Raw genomic sequence first — 19,225 nt, 5'->3', positions numbered from 1 at the left:
TTACTACTTTGAGAGATCTTCTCTTCTATGAAGTGCCAGAAATAGAAATTTTATATAGCAGTGCATGCTATAGGTTTAGAAATTGGAGAGAGGAAAATAGTGTAGCACTAAAGAAGACATGCTCTGGTGAATTTTCATTCTAGGTGACATCCACAGTAGCGACCTCCCCAATTAAATTCCTTTCCAGACAACCCACAGTGTCTGAACTTTTCTTTCTTCCTTACAGTCAATCAGAAAAGAAAAGAGAGTGCTTATTCTTAATTTAAAAAAAAAACACAAAAAGACATATTTCATATAAATATGAATTCTTCAAGCCAAAAGAAATAACTTCCTTTTCATTTTCAAATATTATTCCACCTTAATATACAAGTTTGTCACTATCACTAGTTTTTAAAGAAAAAATGTAAAAATAATATTTGCCAGAAATTGTTTGTACACTAGATATTTTCTTTGAGTCTTTCAAACATTTAGCTAGAGGTCAAAGTTTTTCTTTTATTCTTCCTTGATAATGTAAGGAAGAAATGTCAGCCTGTTAAAATATTATTGGATCATAGGATTAATTTTTAAGAAAAAATATAGAAAAATGATTTTAAAATTGCAATACCTCTTTCTTCCATTGTCTTAGTATTTTTTAGATAGTCCAGTGTTTACTCTCTATATTCCATAGTATTTTACAGAGATGCTTTGTAGAGAAGCTATTCTTAATAGCAGTGTATCAAGACCCATCCTTAAAATATTATACAGCAGTTTCAATAACTCCATCAGCCAAATTCTTATTCAAACTACAAGATGACTTTGATTTATACTAGATTTCCTGGTAGTGTTTCCTGCTCACAATCTGATTATTTTACATTAGCCTACTCTGAGTTTGCATTTATCTCTTGACCAAGTCAACAAAGCAGTTTAAATTTTTTAACCTATTTGCCTGCATTTTCAATTTTTTCCAATTCCATTTGTAGTATAATCTCTTCAAAGTTTTAAGAATCACTTTATTATTAATATGCTTTGTGGTTCATATAACATGAATACTGTATGAATGTGAAATTGATGAACTCATTACACATGTAATGGATTTTATTTTTAAGTTGAAAACTTCTCTTGGTGTATCATTCTCTGGTTGTTCTGTTTTATTGTTGTTATTAATATTGAGTTGTGATGCTTTTGGATTTTTAATATGAATAAAGGAAGAAGAGTATTTGATTATGGGAATATTTAATTAAGAATGTATGCGCCTTTATCCAATTTAAAATCTTAAAATCATTAGAGTAAAATCTTATATTTCAACATCTTAATTTAAGAAATGGGAATTTTCTTTAATAGTTGCCATGAAAATCAAGTCATACTCCTTGTGTGAGACCTGGATCATAATCAGTGAATCTGACTTATGTCCCCTGAAATAATGTCAAACTCCTTCATGGTGAAGTAAGGCTTCCCTGAGACATGAGGTTAGTGCAGGGGCTGTGTGATTCCCATGACCTTTTTTAGATACTGGAGGTAACTTAGTCATTTTCCATTTCTCAGCTATAGTGTTTCTGTTGAATGTTGTGAACTTTTAAAAAATGTCACTAAAATGTTAACTATTTTTTTTCTTCACACATTTGTGGGTTTTGACTATACTAGCATGGGCACCAGAAAGTCTATTACAAATATTTTTAACAAACTCTGCAGCTGTTTCTGAACTTAACCAGGTAGCTGATCCCATTTCATACTTGAATGAATGATTTATGACACAAAGTAATCTTTGATGTAGCCCTCTGATAGGACATGGAGAAAGGTTACAGGTTTCCTTTTCTATATTCACTAATTTAACCCTTTTATTTATTTTAAGTACTCATTTTTCATTCTACATTTTTGCTGCTTACATTCTTTTTGGATGATTTTGTAAAACTCTGGGAGAGAATGAATAATATAGCCATTATTGCGAATGGAAAATGTCCGTAAAAATTACATTTATCTCACAAGTTAAAACTTTTGTTTAAAATCTTTTTTTTTTTTAAGGTAAGGGGTAGGTTTATTCAGTAGACCTGCTGGGACCAGGCAAGGGTGGCACTCCACGTGGCTGGGAAAGGCCTGGGAATGAGAGAGAGCTGGGAAGAGAGGAAAGAGAGAGAGAAGAGCCAGAAAAGAGCAGAGAGAGGGGTAAGAACAGTAGAGAGAGCAAGAGAGCAAGAAAAGAGCAGCAAGAGCTAGAAACGAACAGAGAGAGAAAAAAGTTGTTTAAAATCTTAAACACACTTAATTCTCATAAAGAAGTAGAAAAGTATCATTAGCACATACTACAAACAAGTAACAGATGTAGGTCAGTAAGAATGCACCAAACACTCTTCTAAGGACTGCTCCTGCTTATTCTTGGAACAGGAAACTGAGCACAAATTTGATCCCAGGCAGTGCTTGATTTTAAATCTACAGAGGATAGCCCCAGGTGACATACTGTTCTTAGCTATAACCAAATAACTCTTCTTCTGAGTTGAAACACATAAAAGTTTCTACTACTAGTAATCAAAGCAAGTTCATTAAAAGAACTAGGTAAAACTTTGCTTTAGTCAAATTATCCAAAATTGTTCTTTAGAATCAGTTTTAAGAAATGTAGGATAAAAGACAACAGTGTGAATCAGCCATCCTGACATGATTCTCTGTGACTCACTAATTCTACTCCCAATGACTATATCTATCTTAAAAGTGAAAATTTGAAAATGCTATGTTGTATTACCAAAATGTTCAAGTAAAACATGAAATAACATACATTGGATTATTATGCAGCCCTAAAATGTTGTTTTGAAAGGACTGGAATAGCATGGGGAAAGGCTTGTGTTAATCATTGTGTAATCACAGTGAAATCATTGCTATATTGCACAAAAACAAATAGCAGCAATAATAAATCCATGAAGAATATACAGAACAAGTGTTAGGAAATATTTAGATATTAATGAACTAAATTAATTGAATACCAGCTTGTATCAACTACATACTCAGAAGTTTTATTCTCAGATATATATATACAACAGTTTTATTCTCAGATATATATACAAAAGTTTTTTTTCTCAGATATAGGCTATAATGGTGAGTTGTTAGAGTTCAGAAGTGGTTGAGAATTTAGCAGGGAGAGTTGAAGTGATAGGCCTAATAAATCATACATATGGATATCATTTTTATTACCTTTGGAATAATAAGTGGATATAATAATTAAGAATCTTGGGATCTATAGACGCCCACACAAAATTTTTCCACAAGCTTATTATTATGAGTATTTTTTTGTTTTGAGCAGACTTTTTACCTAACCACTGAAAAGGAGCTATAATAAAAGTGAGTTAGTAATAGAAATAACTTCACAAAGCACTGTGAGAATGAGACATATGTAAACAGTAGGAGAATTTCTCCAGAGGCAGAGATTCTGAGAATTCCAATCTCACAGAAGACAAAAATTCCTGGTTCCGACCAGCAGATTTCATGGTGATGGATGAAGAGATACAGATTCAGAGATGATCCCTTTATTTCACAGACAAGTTGAGGAATAAGTCTAACTACAGAGATAGTTAAACTGAAGATCATTGGCTGATACCTATGTTAAGACAGTTTCAGGGAAAATGAAAGTGTACATTCTAAGAGGTAGCTAACCAAAAAACATCCCAAAGTACTGTGGTAGGCAGTTTCAAGAACACATCCAGCATTCCAGCACTTATTGAGATAAGTATATACAGAGCGACTCCTGTCTTTTGACAGGATTACTGAAGAAGGTCAAACTTGCATAGTCCTGTGTAAACAGCCACACAAACACGGTTTACCAACTGCTGTCATTCAGACTCCTGTCACATTTCTTGCAGGTAGTCATAGTTCCCACAGGACTCTAGAGTTCCCCCTCTCCCCCAACACAAGACTCTGTCTGAAAATATAAAGCAAAATGAAGTAACTATAAATATGTATGATTAATTCTATTACATTAATTATTTAATAGAACATTACATGAGAAATCTGGAGATGAAGCCATTGGAGCCCTAAGCGGATAGCTATACTTTCCTGAGAATGTTGACAAATGGCTGGTGGTTGAGTGTGGACTGGCTTAAAAATGAGAATTCCCTGGAGACTACAGGCTTAGTGAGCTGCCAGCATCAATGTAGCCATGACCAGTGTCTCCTTTGGGAGAATCTTATAAGGATCCTTAAAGGAACAATCATTGCAATGCCTGCATCCTTCTCCATAGTAAAGGATTACTGTGTAGATTCTGAAAATTTACCTCAGCTGGAGATATGTGAGGTCCCCCAGATTAAGTGAGCTTTTAAGGGTATATGTTAAAAGCACTGGAGTCATTTGATTGGACATAGATTTATCCTTTGTGACTATGATTACATACCTAAGCACTATGCACAAACATGATGTTAAATGCATCAGTTCACCAATGCTTATTACTATTATTCCATGGTGACATGTACCAAACACAGGGCAAATACATACTTTAAAATACTATTAAGAAATTAAAATGTAAACAGCAATATGATACATTCCAGTACCTATGAAAATGACAAAATCCAAACAATGACTTGTTGATAAGTATGCAGAACAACAAACTGGTCTACTTTAGGAGACAGTTTGTCACTTTCCTTGCAAATCTAAGTTTTATCTTGCCATGTAATCTAGCAATTGTATTTCTGAATATTTACTCAGCTAAATACACAATTTCCAAAGACTAGGAAACATGATGTGATTCAAAAGGTAAATGGTTAAAACAAATTGTAGCACATCCCTGTACTGAATACACTACACGTAACATGGTATCACAATGGAATACTGAAAGGGAGAAAGGAAATTAGTTAAAAACTAAGGAAAATATGAATAGACATAGGTAGTAATAATACTAGAGTAAGTATCCTGACTTGTTGACAATTTAGGCCCTAGCTTATGTCTTGGTTGCTGTTAGTAACTGTTTAAAGCAGTTATGTCACTGGGCTCGTGTGCTAGAAAAGGGTATCAGGGAACCTCCTGTTCTCTCTTTGCTGTGAAATAAATGTGTCTAGAAGTGAGCCAAACTAAGTAAAAAGGAGCAGATAGCCAAAAGAAAACAAACCAAAGACTTGGGTGAGTGCATTCAAAGCAAAGAAGATAAAGAATAAACAGACAGGCAAAAAGAACTCCACTTTACTATAAGTGATAGCCAAATTTAGACGATAGTGTTTACGTTCTTTCAGACAGTTGTCACAGAGTAGATAGTAGTAGTCAGAATAGACTGAATGACTCATACATAGAGGGAATTGGTCACACAGTTCTGGAAGTTGGAAGTGTGATCACCCGAGGCTTTAGCATGGTTAGATTCTGGTGAAAGCTACTTACTTCTATTTTCATAAGGTGACAGAGAGCTAGTTACTGGTCTGGCTTCATTCTGTAATAGGATGAATCATATTTATCAAGGCTATACCGTTATAACCTAGTTAACTTCAGTGGTTCCACATGCTAATACCAACATTATAGATGTTAGAATTTTAGCAAATTTTAGGGGAACAAAAATATGCTGTCCATAGCAATATTTTACTGTGTATATGCAGTATACCTTATGCTCTACACAAGGCAGTATGCATTTCCAAATAATATATTTGAGCCATACTGAATATATAGCATGCATATTATATAGCATACAGTATTATAGTATATACTCTATATAGTATCCATATTACATACAATGGTACATATACTCTATATACTATGTACTCTATATACTATATAAACACTATAATATATACTATATGATTTCTAATGTATAGTATACTATAGTCTATAATATGTACTATACAATATAGTTTATAATACACATACTATAAGCTATATATCAGATATGTAACATAATATACAATATAGTGTATCTACTATATAATATGCAATTTATACACTAGTATAGCTAAGTGTATTATAGTGTGCACGAGTACATATTTGGTATATCATTAGAAAGAGATAGAAAAGGAAGCCAAGTATTGGCAAAGATGTGGAGAAAAGTGAAGCTCGCATATACTCTGGGAAACTGCTTGGTAGATTGTGTAAAACTAACTGTACAGATTGTTTATGACCCAGTAGTTACTTTTCTAGTTTTATAACCCACAGAAATGTCAGCATGTGCCAAAAGACACATCCAAATGTGGACAGCAGCACTATTTTAGCAGCTGAAATTGGAAACTATCCATAAATGGTCCCCAGAAATAGAATGGACAACTTGTGTTGTAATGCACTTATAAAATGGAATGCAAAAAAGAACTAAGGATTAATTTTACACACAAACCATGCAGATCCATACCATAAGCATGATGTCAAGCAAGTGATCCAGGCACAAAACGAAATGGTCTAATTGATTCCATTATGTAAAGTTCAAAGTCAGGCAAAGCTCTGCTAATAAAGTTAGAAGATACTTGGAATTCTCCTAGGCTTGAGTTTTCTGTTGAGTTATGCCTCTGACAGGGACAAAGGAACCTTGTGGAATGCTGGTAACATTTCTTGACCTAGTGCTGCTGATATAGCATTGTACACTTTTTTGTTGTTGTTGGTCATGGGGCCATGGGGCTTGAACTCTGGGCCTGGGCGCTGTCCCTCAGCATTTCAGCTCTAGGCGAGCACTCTACCACTTGAGCCACAGCGCCACTTCCGGTTTTCTAGTGGTTTATTGGAGATAAGAGTCTCATGGACTTTCCTTTCCGGGCTCGTTTTGAACTGTGATCCTCAGATCTCAGCCTCCTGAGTAGCTAGGATTACAGGTGAGAGCCACCAGTGCCTGGCACATTGTTCACTTTTAAAGAATTCATAATTTCCTACTTATATGCATACTTTGCTATATATAAGCTAAACTTTTAATAATTGTTTACCTAAAACATGCATGACAAGTACTGTAAAGAGGTTAAACCTTTGGCAGTAGCAGTTCCAAAACCAGAAAGAAAGAAGACACAGAAGTGAATTGTAAAATAATCTAGAAATGAGTGAAGACCTAAAGGTCTCATAATTAAACAAACATGATTGCAGGTGTCATGTCTAGCATAGTTCAAAGGGTTTTAAAACAAAAGGTCAAAGACAGCTTCTGGTAGATTAGGTAAGGAATACCATATACAAATACCATAGATACAAATACCATATGTGAAATGCAAGTTTGTAATACATAGAAATGAAGCAGAAAAAAGCTGTCTTATTTTGGACTACAGAAGCAATACTGAAATCATAAGAGGTTTCCAGAGAAAACCTGACTGAATATAAAATGATAGCTTATACAGTTACAGGTGCAGACAGATGGGTAAGTGGTGAAAGGGTAGATGGATGAAAATGGAGTAGAAGAATGAAGGGTAAAGGGGGAGAATTCAATAATAAGAATTCAATGTATAGACTATGGAATTAAGAAGAATGAGGGAAGGGGTCAGTAGGGGAAGGATGGGTGTGGAGTGTTGAAAGGGATGATGTTGATCAGATATAGTGCTTTGTTAAATGGCAACCCCTTTGTGCAACAACTTAAAGATAATAAAAAAAAAACCACACCAAAGTATTGACCAAAAAACCCTGTCCTAATTAGATTGGCAATATAGCTTAGTGGTACATCATGTGCCTAGCGTGTATGAGGCTGCGGGTTCAAGTCTGAGCATCAAAACAATAGCCACACAAAAAACCTGACACTTGAAACAGGATTTCTGTTTCTTTAGGTGAAGGTGAATTGTAACCATAGAAACTAAAGAACAATTGAACTGCATGAAATGCAGAGAAAAGACTTTGCTTTGAGCTTATATTTTGCTTCACGTTTTTCATGGAATTGAGCCCTGGCACATGCTAGGCTGGTGGCTCTAACACTGAGTTACACTCCTAGCCCTTACTTCTTTAGATAGGATCTTGCTGTGTAGCTTAAGCAGCTCGCTTTGATCTTGCATCATAACCCAAGCCAGTCTGGAATTTTCAATCTTCCTGCCTCTACCTCTTGTAGAGGTAGAGCGTTCTCATTATACCCAGCGTCAACACTCATTTTGATAAACTACATATGTGGATGATGTACCAACTGTTGCATATCTACATCTCTATATCTAGATCTATATGCAATTTGCTATTCTTTTTCTTTTTCTCTCTGTCTCCTTGATATACTAACACATACATGATTAGGGAAAGTGTTACTGTGGAATTGTATTTCATGTAACCATCTGAATCTAACGTCGGTCATAATTTTTAACTATACTTATAATACTTCAGCATTTAGTTCCTAATAATGAAGGCACTCTTGCAAAACTTCAAAGCAGTGATCAAATTCAGGAAATTTTACATTGCTACAATACTATTACCTATAATATAAGCATCATTCAAATATTTTTAATTGACCTAATAATATTTGACACACACAAATGCATTTAATAATCATACATGTTTTCAGTCTTTGTCTTTCAGGACAGTGACTTTTTTGAACCTGTTTGATAAGTTTTGTGAAATATTTATTCTTTTTGGTTAGTAGTATGCAAATATATTATTCTTCTCTCACATTCACCCAGAGCAATGTAATGCATCTGTGTGTGTGTGAGAGAGAGAAAGAGAGAGAGAGAGAGAGAGAGTGAGAGAGAAAGAGAGAGAGAGAGGAGAGAGAGAGAGGGAGAGGGAGAGAGGGAGAGGAAGAGAGAGGAGAGGGAGAGGAAGAGAGAGAAAGAGAGAGAGAGAAGGAGAGAGAGAGAAAGAGAGAGAGAAAGAGAAAGAGAGAGGGAAATGAGAACTTGAATTCCAGTCCTAGGTGCTGTCCCTTAGTTTTTGTGCTCAGGATTTGAGTTACATCTCTACTTCCAGCTGCTTGCTGGATAATTGAAGATAAGAGTCTCTGGAACTTTCCTGCCTGGGGTGACTTCAAAATACTAGGATCTTCTGATCCTAGTATTTTGAGTATCTATGATTATAGGTTTTAGTCACCATTACCTGAATATAATATATTAGAAAGTAATTCTTACTACACTTTGAAAAGGTATTCAAAGGAAAAAATATATGTATATAGATTATATACTACCAAACCAATGAATAAAAATAACCTCTGGTGACTAAAATATTTTAAGCATTATATTTTACTGCACATACGAAATATAGTGAAGCATACTATATTCAGCAGTCATATATAGTCAACATTATATATATTCAGCATGTTATATATTCAACATCAATATATTTCAGTGAAAACTATAAATAATGACATATATATTCTAATTTATTTCATTACAAATTTAAGCCAGAAACATCACATTGTATTGATTATTCCTCAGTTGTAATTCACATTTCAAACACATTCATCATAATTTCAATGAAATGGTTTATATAAATTGTTCTTTAGTTCAGATTACTTTTAAATCAATTTTGCAAACCATAGAACCCAGAATATAAAAAGCCTAAGTGGACATTAGGCTGCTGTTTGCTGCAGACAAGTTCTTTCAGATATTTCATATTCTGAAAGCTGCAATCTGAACATGATTTCAATGCGGATCAAGTAACAGAAGACCCATCTTGTATTCATTCCTATTTTCATGTGGGAAATGCTTTGAATACAGAATAACTGCTTTCATCTCTCTAGTAAGGATGCCAGGATTTATGTCCCCCCCCTACTTGCATATGTTTTTAAGAGCAACAAATTGTTAATTAGGTGATTTTGCATGGAATTCAGGATGATGTGCTGTCACAAGGATCACTCCTGGCTTTCCAGTAGGTACTGATGACTGAGGTTTAGCTTTTTAGTCATCACCCTATCTTCATCATGTTTTTTCAGCCAATAAACTTTGTTTATTTCCGGATTCCTGCTGTTATCCCAAAGTTTGCCTTTGGTGCTCCCTTGAATTGTCTTTGCTTCCTTATCAAGTAGCAGGATGGCATTTGCCTGGGTGTATTTCTGGGTTCTGATTCTGACCTACTGACTTGGTTGTTCTTGAACCTCTACTGCACTCGCTGTCTTCATTGCTTAGTGTCTTAGTAAGCCTTGAAGTCCTATAGCACACACATTTATTGATATTAAACAGTCTCCATGTTTGGGAATCAAATATGTGAATGGTGTAGAATAACGGGTAGTGTTTGTCTATGCCAATGGTAATTTTGAAGATATTCATATTTTTCCTAGAAACTTTGTAATGCTCCACTTTTTTCTTTTTTTAATGGTACTCAGATTTGAACTCTGCCTCACAATCACTACGCAGGTGCTCTACCACCTATATGAGATCTCCAGCCCCTTTTGCATTGCTTATTTTAAGAGTGAATTCTTACTTTCTGCTCAGGCCAGTCTGTGCTGTGATCATCCTTGTACTTGCCCGTGTCATTAAACATGACAGGTGTATGACACTGCACCTGGCCATTGGTTGAATCAGAATCGCACAGATTTCTTTTGCCCAAGCTGGCCTCAAGCAGCAGTTCTCTGCTCTCTGCCTCCAAAGTAGCCAGGATTATAGGGGTGAGCCTCTGCTCCTGGCAGTAGCTTTTTTGATATGTTATGATTGATAAACCTTACACATACGGATTCATTTTACTCCATATATAACAATACTATACAACAGGATTTTTATTTTTTTTTATTGTAAAGATACTGTACAGAGGGGTTACAGTTACATGAGTAAGGTAATGAGTACATTTCCTATTGAGCATGATTACTCCCTCCTTTGTTTTCCCCTTACCATCTCTTCCCTCTCCACCTCCCAACTCCTCCCTCCCTCCAAGTTGTAAAGTTCGTTTTCACTATAGTGTCTTGTACATTGTTACAATGGGTCAACCCATATCTTTGTTTCAGCATTTTGTTATTTCCCTTCCCCTCCCCAAATTAGAAAAATGTATATACAAGATTCAGGGCACCGGAATCAAATGCAGTGACAACAAAGGTTGTACCATGGGGAAAGAACATACGAAAGAAACACAAAAAAATTACACAGTACATTAAAAACAACAGCCACAAAGAAAAAAAAACCTATTGTGTTCATGAGTTGGGCTTCATTACACTTAGAATCCTCTTATATGGACATGGCTTTTACAACAGGAAATTTTATTGTCCCTATTTTCCAAGATGAAAAGTCAATTTCAGTGTGATGAAGTTATTTAAGAACACACAGAAATCAGAGGGGCAACCACTGAAAAGTCCATGCTTCAATTACTGAGCAATAGGAAGTCTCAAAAACAAGGACTATTTTATCAAGACTACTTCAGTTAATGTATCCAGAAGGCAGTTTAGCACTGTCTCCACTGAAAAAGCTCAGAAATTGGAGGTAGCCTTCTGAAGATCACAGACATTGGAAGTGTCCAAGTCAAAGTCCGTGGTACTTTCCTTCCACAGGAAGGTTATTTTACACCTTCTTACTGACAAGCCAGAGACAAGTAGTAATCTGAGCACGTAGTATCTTGGCATTCTCAGCTTGTGTTCAGAAACCACTCACCTTATTTCCTAACTTCTTCCGTGTATCCTGTTGTCAGAATAAAAATGAGAGGTCTGTGCTGGGCAGGTGGCTTAGTGATAGAGTGCTTGCCTGTATGCATGAAGCCCTGGGTTCCATTCCTTAATACCACATAAACAGAAAGAGCTGAAAGTGGTGCTGTGGCTCAAGTGGTAGAGTGCGAGCCTTGAGCAAAAGAAGCTCGGGGACAGAGCCCAGGCCATGAGTTCAAGCCCCAGGTCTGGCAAAAAAAAAAAAAAAGTGTCACAAAGGATACACTCAAATGCTAATTGGATGAATACTAATTTTTCTTTTCAATAATCTTTTCGCAAGAGATTTAGCAGATATCCCTCATACTAGTTGAAAGTCACAGGGCATTTATATATATGTTTAGAAGTTGTTTCAAATTCTTGTTGTTCCTAATGGTTTCCTTGGTAGGTTGGTAGGTTGACTGAAGAGAGCAGGTAGATTCTGTCTTAGTTCTAGAATGGTCTTGGGCAGACGGTATGCATAACATAATTATTTGGTGGAGGGATAAATGTTTTTCTTTTTTTGGAGGGATAAATGTTGATTAGAAGACATATGTAAAAAATTAGTATCTTCCCTCCTTGAAAGCAAAATTTATGTTTATACTAAAAGTTATTGTAAAAGTTATCAATATACATTTTTAAATGCACATGTTAAACTTTATACACATCTTTTTTTTAAAATTGTGAAAATACCATACAGAGGGGTTACAATTACATGGGCAAGGTAATGAGTGCATTTCTTATCAAGCATTGTTGCCTCCTCCTTTGTTTCCCCTTCCCATCCTCCCCCCTCCCGCCCCCACCCCTTGCACGGCCAAAGTTGTTAAAGTTTGTTTTTCTACATAATGTCTTGTACATCTCATTGTTGCAATGGGTCCACCTGTATCCATATTTAAACAATTTGTTTTTTCCTTTCCCCTCCACAAATAATGCCAACATCACTGCGGGAAGGGACATACAAAGCACCAAAGAAATATCTTATAAATATGTTAGAAACAATAGCAAGAAAGAAAAACCATTTGAGTCCTTATCTTAGGGCTCATTTTGCTTAACATCAATTTATCTGACCATTTCTACTTGTCTCAGACACCTATACTAGTTATTGCAAATAAGGTAAACCATGGGACCTATGTTTCTTTGGGCCTGGCTTACTTCACTTAATATAATTTTTCCAAGTCTTTCCACTTCCTAACAAATGGGGCAATGTCACTCTTTCTGATGGAGGCATAGAATTCCATTGTGTATATATACCACGTGTTCTTGATCCATTCATCTACTGAGGGGCATCTGTGTTGGTTTCATATCTTAGCTATGGTAAATAATGCTGCAATAAACATAGTTGTGCTGGTAGCTTGTTTGTGATCAATTGGGCAAACTTGTTCAACCACTTTGGAAAGTAGTATGGAGGTTCCTCAAAAGACTCCACATAGAGCTCCCCTATGACCCAGCATCTTTTTTTTTCAGTTACAGTTTTCACCCTCTAATTCTGTTTCAAATATATGTTGTGAGAAAGAATCTTTTTTTTAAAAAAATCAAAGTAGTTTCTTTACTTTCTATTAATCTTGACCAAATTATTTTTCTGAAAACTTTTTGCTTTGGCCAAGAGACTTGGCCCTTGTTAATTACATTTATTTACAGACATTCTTTTTAAAAGCTCCTTGAATTTTAGTTAGCCACATCCTTTTGCGATTGTTTTGCAGATTGTGACCCTAAACTCAGCCAATCTGAGAAGAGCGGCGGGGTCTGCTTGTGCACCCTTCTGCAGAAATCAACTTTGCCTTCTGGAGTTCTTTTTGAGTTTGTGTCCTTATTCCTACATGACACCTCAACATATTTCTAACAGTGTGACATTTGTCAAGAATATTAAGAGCACTTTAGTTAAGTTCATGACTAATAAACTCTTTGCAGTATAAAGCATATTTAGAGATCCTAACCCCAGGAATCCAAACATGTAAGATATTAATGAAAGATATTGCTTAATTCAATTAGTGAATTCATTATTTATAAGCAGTAATTTTTCAGTTTGTGAATGACATAATTAAAGCATGCTACTGTTACTGTTTCATTCTCCACAGCTCAGTACGTTTTTAAGACATTCTGTCCTGAAGAAAACATTTAATGTCACTCTGCCAAATTTTCCCCTGAAGAAGAGTAAAAATACTAATATCAAAGAAAATGCCAAAGAAAAGACAAGTACAAAAGCCCAGGAGACAAATCAGAAGCTACAATACGGTGAGTGTCCCCATCTTCACTGGGTCCTGTATATATTATGATGTATACATTAACTGTTAAACACAATTGCTTGGTCAGAGTTTTTGTTGTTGTTGTTGTTTTTTTTTTTTTTTTTGCAAAGCTGTACATGTTCCTTGCTCTTCTAGTGACTGGTTTGGTTAGTTATCTTTCTGGCCCCGATGAGGAATTAGGAGATCATGGTAGCAGATACACTGCATGCCCTTTCATGCTAACCATTGTGATAATAGGGGTTTTATAAATTCAGTTTTTCATTTTCTTTTGATACCCAAAAAAGAACTACTCCAGTAAGGTAAAAATGACAGCTTTTTAATTGACCTATCTTTCTTAATACAAAGAAATCAAAATATAATGATTCTATCAGTTATTGGGGGATCAGGTCTCATTGCAAAAGTAAGGTTTTTTTATGTTTTATTTTTATTTTTCCTGAATCAAGCAAGTTTAGATTAACATAGATATTCTCATATAAGAGCTAATACATGAGAAAAACACGAGTATATTGTGGTTTTTGTTGTTATTGTTGGTGGTGGGTTTTTGTTGTTGTTGTTATTATGGGTCCTGTTGTGGATGCTGTCCCAGAATTCTTTATGCTCAAGGCTAGCACTCTATACCTTTGAACCATAGCACACTTCCAGTTTTCTGGTGGCTAGTTATAGGAAAGAGTCTCATGGACTTTCCTGCATAGGTTGGCTTTGAACCAGAGTCCTCCGATCTCAGTCTCCTGAGTATCCAGGATTTCAGATACGAGCTACTGGTAATTAGCTTTTTGTTAGTCTTTGTTTTGTAAGCTGGGTCTCTATGCAGCTTGATGATAGTGTACCTCAGAAAATTATTCCTTTTCACATCAGAATGCATGTCATTAAATCACATGGTATTATTTGAGAAATATGCTGTGGCTATATTAATTACAGAGAAGTAGATTCTAAAACATTTATTGAAGTAATTAAATGTGACATTCAATATATAATCTACTACTAAACTAATTGAGTAGTAGATCAAATTTGTAAACTGTAGAAGTCGATTCTTGCTACAAACAAGAATCTCTTTGTCCACAATGGAGGCCAATAGAGACTATTGAGTAGTTGAATTGTGAGAATTTTAAATTGATTGTACTCTTAAGTCTAAAATGCCCAGAAGATATTTAAAATATTTTTTATACAAAGAAGGTGGAAAACATTTCAGTATTTTTTACTAAATATTGAAATAATCTTTCAGATATACTTGGTTAACTATAATATCCAATTAAGATTGTATTCATTTTTTATCTTTTTGAGGGGTCAAGATTCACTTCTAACAAATGGGCAATGTCATTCTTTCTGATGGAGGCATAGAATTCCATTGTGTATATATACCACATTTTCTTGATCCATTCATCTACTGAGGGGCATCTGGGTTGGTTCCATATCTTAGCTATGGTAAATAATGCTGCAATAAACATGTGCTGGTAGCTTTACTATGGTCTTATTTGTGATAATTTGGGTAAATGCCCAAAAGTGGGATTGCTGGGCCATAGGGGAGCTCTATGTGGAGTCTTTTGAGGAACCTCCATACTACTTTCCAAAGTGGTTGAACAAGTTTACACTCCCACCAACAATGCAGTCAGGTTCCCTTCTGTCCACATCCCCTCCAGCATCTGTTGTTATTAGAGTTCTTGATTATAGCCAATCTAACTGGGGTGAGGTGGTATCTCAATGTTGTTTTGGTTTGCATTTCTTTTATGGCTAGGGAGGTTGAGCATTTCTTCATGTGTCTATTGACCATTCTTCTTTCCTCTTCAGAGAAGATGTTGGTATAATTTGTGGAGGGGAAGAGAAAAAACAAATCATTTAAATACGGATACCGGTAGACCCATTGCAATAATGAGATGTACAAGACGTTATGTCGAAAAATGAACTTTACAACTTCTTTGGGGTGGGGGGATGGGAAGGGATGGGAAGGGAAAACAAAGGAGGAGGCAACAATGCTTGATAAGAAATGTACTCATTATCTTACCCATGTAATTGTAACCCCTCTGTACAGTATTTTCACAATAAAAAATTAAAAAAGAAATAAATAACAAAAAGAAAAAAAAGATTCACTTCTAGTAGTGATTATCTAGACTACGCTTTTTTCAGAATGATGAATTTATCAGTATTTTCTATAGAAAAACAATGCCTTTTGCCATTTTCTTTTTTAAGGGTATTTGACCTTCAGAAAATATTTCAAAAAATATACTTTCTCTTTATTTTTTTTTTTGTGCTAGTATTAGAATTTGAACTCTGGGCCTTGAGCTCGCACTTAGCTTTCTCACTCATATTTGGCTTTCTACCACTCTTCTAGTCTAGCATTTGCCTGGTTAATGGTAGATAAAAACCAATGAAACAGCGGTGCTCACAAGACAACATGTTGGAGGAGGCCTTGGGGGGAGGAAAAGTGGGAGAAAAATGAGGGAGGGGGTAACAAGAAATGTTCTCACTACTTTACGTATGTAACTGTAACCCCTTGAAAATTAAATTAAATTAAAAAGAAAGAAAGATAAATAGAAGTCTGCTCTGTCTTAGAAATATGATTCTCAGATCTCAGCCTCCCAAGTAGCCAGGATTCAAGGGTGCCAGGCTAGATTTTTAGACATCATTGCATTTTTTTCTGACTTCATTGCTCTGTGATCAACTGTTTTTCTTTTGAATATAAGGTGTTTATATAATTCCTTTGACAATGGCTCTTTTTACATTAAAAAGTCAGTGTACTATAATGCTCCTAGATTTTCCTGTTCTCTTCCTACCAATATTCCTTGATTTTTGCTAATATTCTGAATTGTGTGTGGTAATATCATGATTAGATAACTCCTAACTGTGATTCTTCTTTGGATCTGTTTATATTATCTGTTTTCTTCATTTTCTGTCTTTCACCTGTATCTACTAATATGCCTAGTAAGTTTGATCAAATGTTGAATTTTGTTTATAAAAACTTGTAGCAATAACTTGACACTGCTTCATTTTATCTTCCTTTGCTCAGATCTTAAACTGGTACTTATAGTGTCACTTCTTAAACCCTTGGTCTGCATCAAAAACAATTTGGCAGATACCTTAACGAGAAAACACACACAACACACCATGTCAAGTCCCTGTCTGGCCTCTCACTTTCTGTTTTCTTGAGCTCAGTGTTTGTTTCTGTTGAGCTAGAGAAGGCCAGGATGTCAGCTTAGGCTCCTGTCCACTCTGGGTCTGTTGGTTTTGTGCAGTTTGGGAATGGAGTCCTTAGGGGAGTGTGGCTGACCTCCTTGTCTCCTCCTCTCTTTCCTAGGTCCCTGGCCTGTGGAGGCCTGCATGTCTGTGTGTTCCACCATGTGCTGAAACAGATTTAGACAGAAATAAGTTTCCCATTCTTGTCAGTAACATTGTCTGTCATAAGTTACTCTCTGTCATATCTGAAATCCTTCCTTTATTCCTTTTTAATATTTTTTGAGTGGGACTGGGGTTTCAACTCAAGGCTATACGCTTCATAGGTGAGTACTCTATCACATAAGCCATACCTTAAATCCCTGAAACTTTTTCTTTACCACTGTTTGATGAGCAATGATCCTTTGATGTTTCAACTGTTCTTGAAATCCCGTATCCTCAATGAACATTTACACCTAAAAATGAGTATCTTCTAGCTATAATTCTTCCTGACCTATAACTTTACCTTTCTACTAAAAGTACATATTCTCTTTAAGGAAACAGATTTATGTAGTTCACCTGTGGATTTATTAGTTTTGAGGAGTGTATTGTATATTGCAGCTAAAAGAATATGTTAAGGTTATGCGATTAATACACTATTTTATTATAGGGGTGTACAAATCTAACTTCAAAGATGCTTTTGTGTGTCAGACTTGTGCCACCTACATTCTAAACCTGCTTTTTAAATTTTGTGAAAAAAGGCAGAAGGCAAATATATCTATTTAACGTTGCCATATCAGATGGACTGAAAGACTCCCTTCTGTCTTTTCTGTTTCTACTCATTTCTCTTTTTTTTTGTACATTTTTTTATTGTAAGAATAATATTAACAAAAGTAAAATTATTTTGGTACCTTAAAAAAAAAAGAATACTAGATATTACAAATAAGGGAAACCATGGGACCTATGTTTCTTTGGGCCTGGCTTACTTCACTTAATATAATTTTTTCCAAGTTTTTCCATTTCCTAACAAATGGGGCAATGTCATTCTTTCTGATGGAGGCATAGAATTCCATTGTGTATATATACCACATTTTCTTGATCCATTCATCTACTGAGGGGCATCTGGGTTGGTTCCATATCTTAGCTATGGTAAATAATGCTGCAATAAACATAGTTGTGCTGGTAGCTTTAGTGTGGTCTTGTTTGTAAACATTTGGGTAAATGCCCAAAAGTGGGATTGCTGGATCATAGGGGAGTTCTATGTGAAGTCTTTTGAGGAACCTCCATACTGCTTTCCAAAGTGGTTGAACAAGTTTACATTCCCACCAACAATGAAGTAAGGTTCCTTTCTGTCCACATTCCCTCCAGCATCTGTTGTTGTTAGAGTTCTTGATTTTTGCCGTTCTAACTGGAGTGAGGTGATATGAGCTTTACAATGTCGGTGGGGGGGGAGGTAGGGGGCGGAAGAGGGGGGAAGGAGAAGGATTGGGATTGGGGGGAGGGGGGAGGCTGGGAAGGGATGTGAAGGGTAAACAAAGGAGGGGGCTGCAATGCTTGGTAAGAAATGTACGCATTATCCTGCCCATGTAATTGTAACTCCTCTGTACAATATGGTCACAAATAAAATAAAATAAAATTTTTAAAAAAGAATACTGTACAGAGAGGTTACAGTTACATGAGCAAGGTAATGAGTACATTTCCTATGAGCATTGTTGCCTCCTCCTTTGTTTTTCCCCTCTAATCCCTTCCCTCCCACCTCCACAATTACCCCCCCCTCCCCGAGGAAGTTGTAAAGTTCATTTTCAACATAGTATCTTGCATATCTCCTTGTTACAATGGGTCAACATTTCTATCTTTGCCATTAAAGGCTTTCAAAAGGCAACTAGATTTGAATTCACAATTATTCTGCCTTTCCGTAAGCATGGTGTGATTTTTGAAACTCTTTAATTCTTGGCTGAATTCCTCTACAAAAATGGGTACGTTGACATGTTTCAGTGACTGATACCAGCTCGGCTTGTATTTGAGCGATGGGGGAACAAGCTCTACCATCTAAGAGTGTTGCATGTTTGAAAATGGGAAGAGCCATTCCCTAAATAAGAGCATCATGCTCCATAGCAAGAGTGATGTCATCTTTTTGTTCAGCTGTTCCTGATTGCAGCAGAAATGGACTACACTTATTTATGTCATGTGTAGTTCCACATAATGAAGCTTGTTAAAAACTGATATTTCTCCACAGATAAGGTTGAGAGTCTCTTTTGTGTTAGAATGCAGGTTACTATTTAATTATTATGAAAAAGCTTTGTTCCTAAAACATTCATGAGGAATGAAATCAGTGCATTAAATAATTCTGTGAAGCTTTTAATAGCTCATATGATTGCTGTTTGTTGCACTCAGTTAACATTTAATTTTATTCAATGCACTTCTGTCGTGATACTATGTC

At 35.7% G+C, this 19,225-nt stretch overlaps 1 protein-coding gene across 5 annotated transcripts in view; it reads left to right on the top strand.

Annotated features, from left to right (window-relative positions):
* The window catches only part of Stpg2 (sperm tail PG-rich repeat containing 2), a 272,154-nt gene that overhangs the window by 236,761 nt on the left and 16,168 nt on the right, over positions 1-19,225 (top strand). For all 5 annotated transcript variants that reach the window (XR_011371903.1, XR_011371904.1, XM_070022306.1 and 2 more), the window contains one exon: positions 13,474-13,630. Coding sequence is in view for 3 of the 5 variants with exons in the window: in XM_070022306.1 (XP_069878407.1) it covers positions 13,474-13,630 (157 nt within the window). In the remaining 2 variants the exon portion in view is untranslated. The remainder of the gene's footprint in view (positions 1-13,473; positions 13,631-19,225) is intronic.

This window comes from Dipodomys merriami, unplaced genomic scaffold (genome assembly GCF_024711535.1).
Source record: "Dipodomys merriami isolate MVZ:Mamm:240054 unplaced genomic scaffold, mDipMer1.0.p SCAF_15, whole genome shotgun sequence".
NCBI lineage: Eukaryota > Metazoa > Chordata > Mammalia > Rodentia > Heteromyidae > Dipodomys > Dipodomys merriami.
Note: the sequence above shows the minus strand (reverse complement) of the source record. Positions and strands in the feature narration are given on the sequence as shown.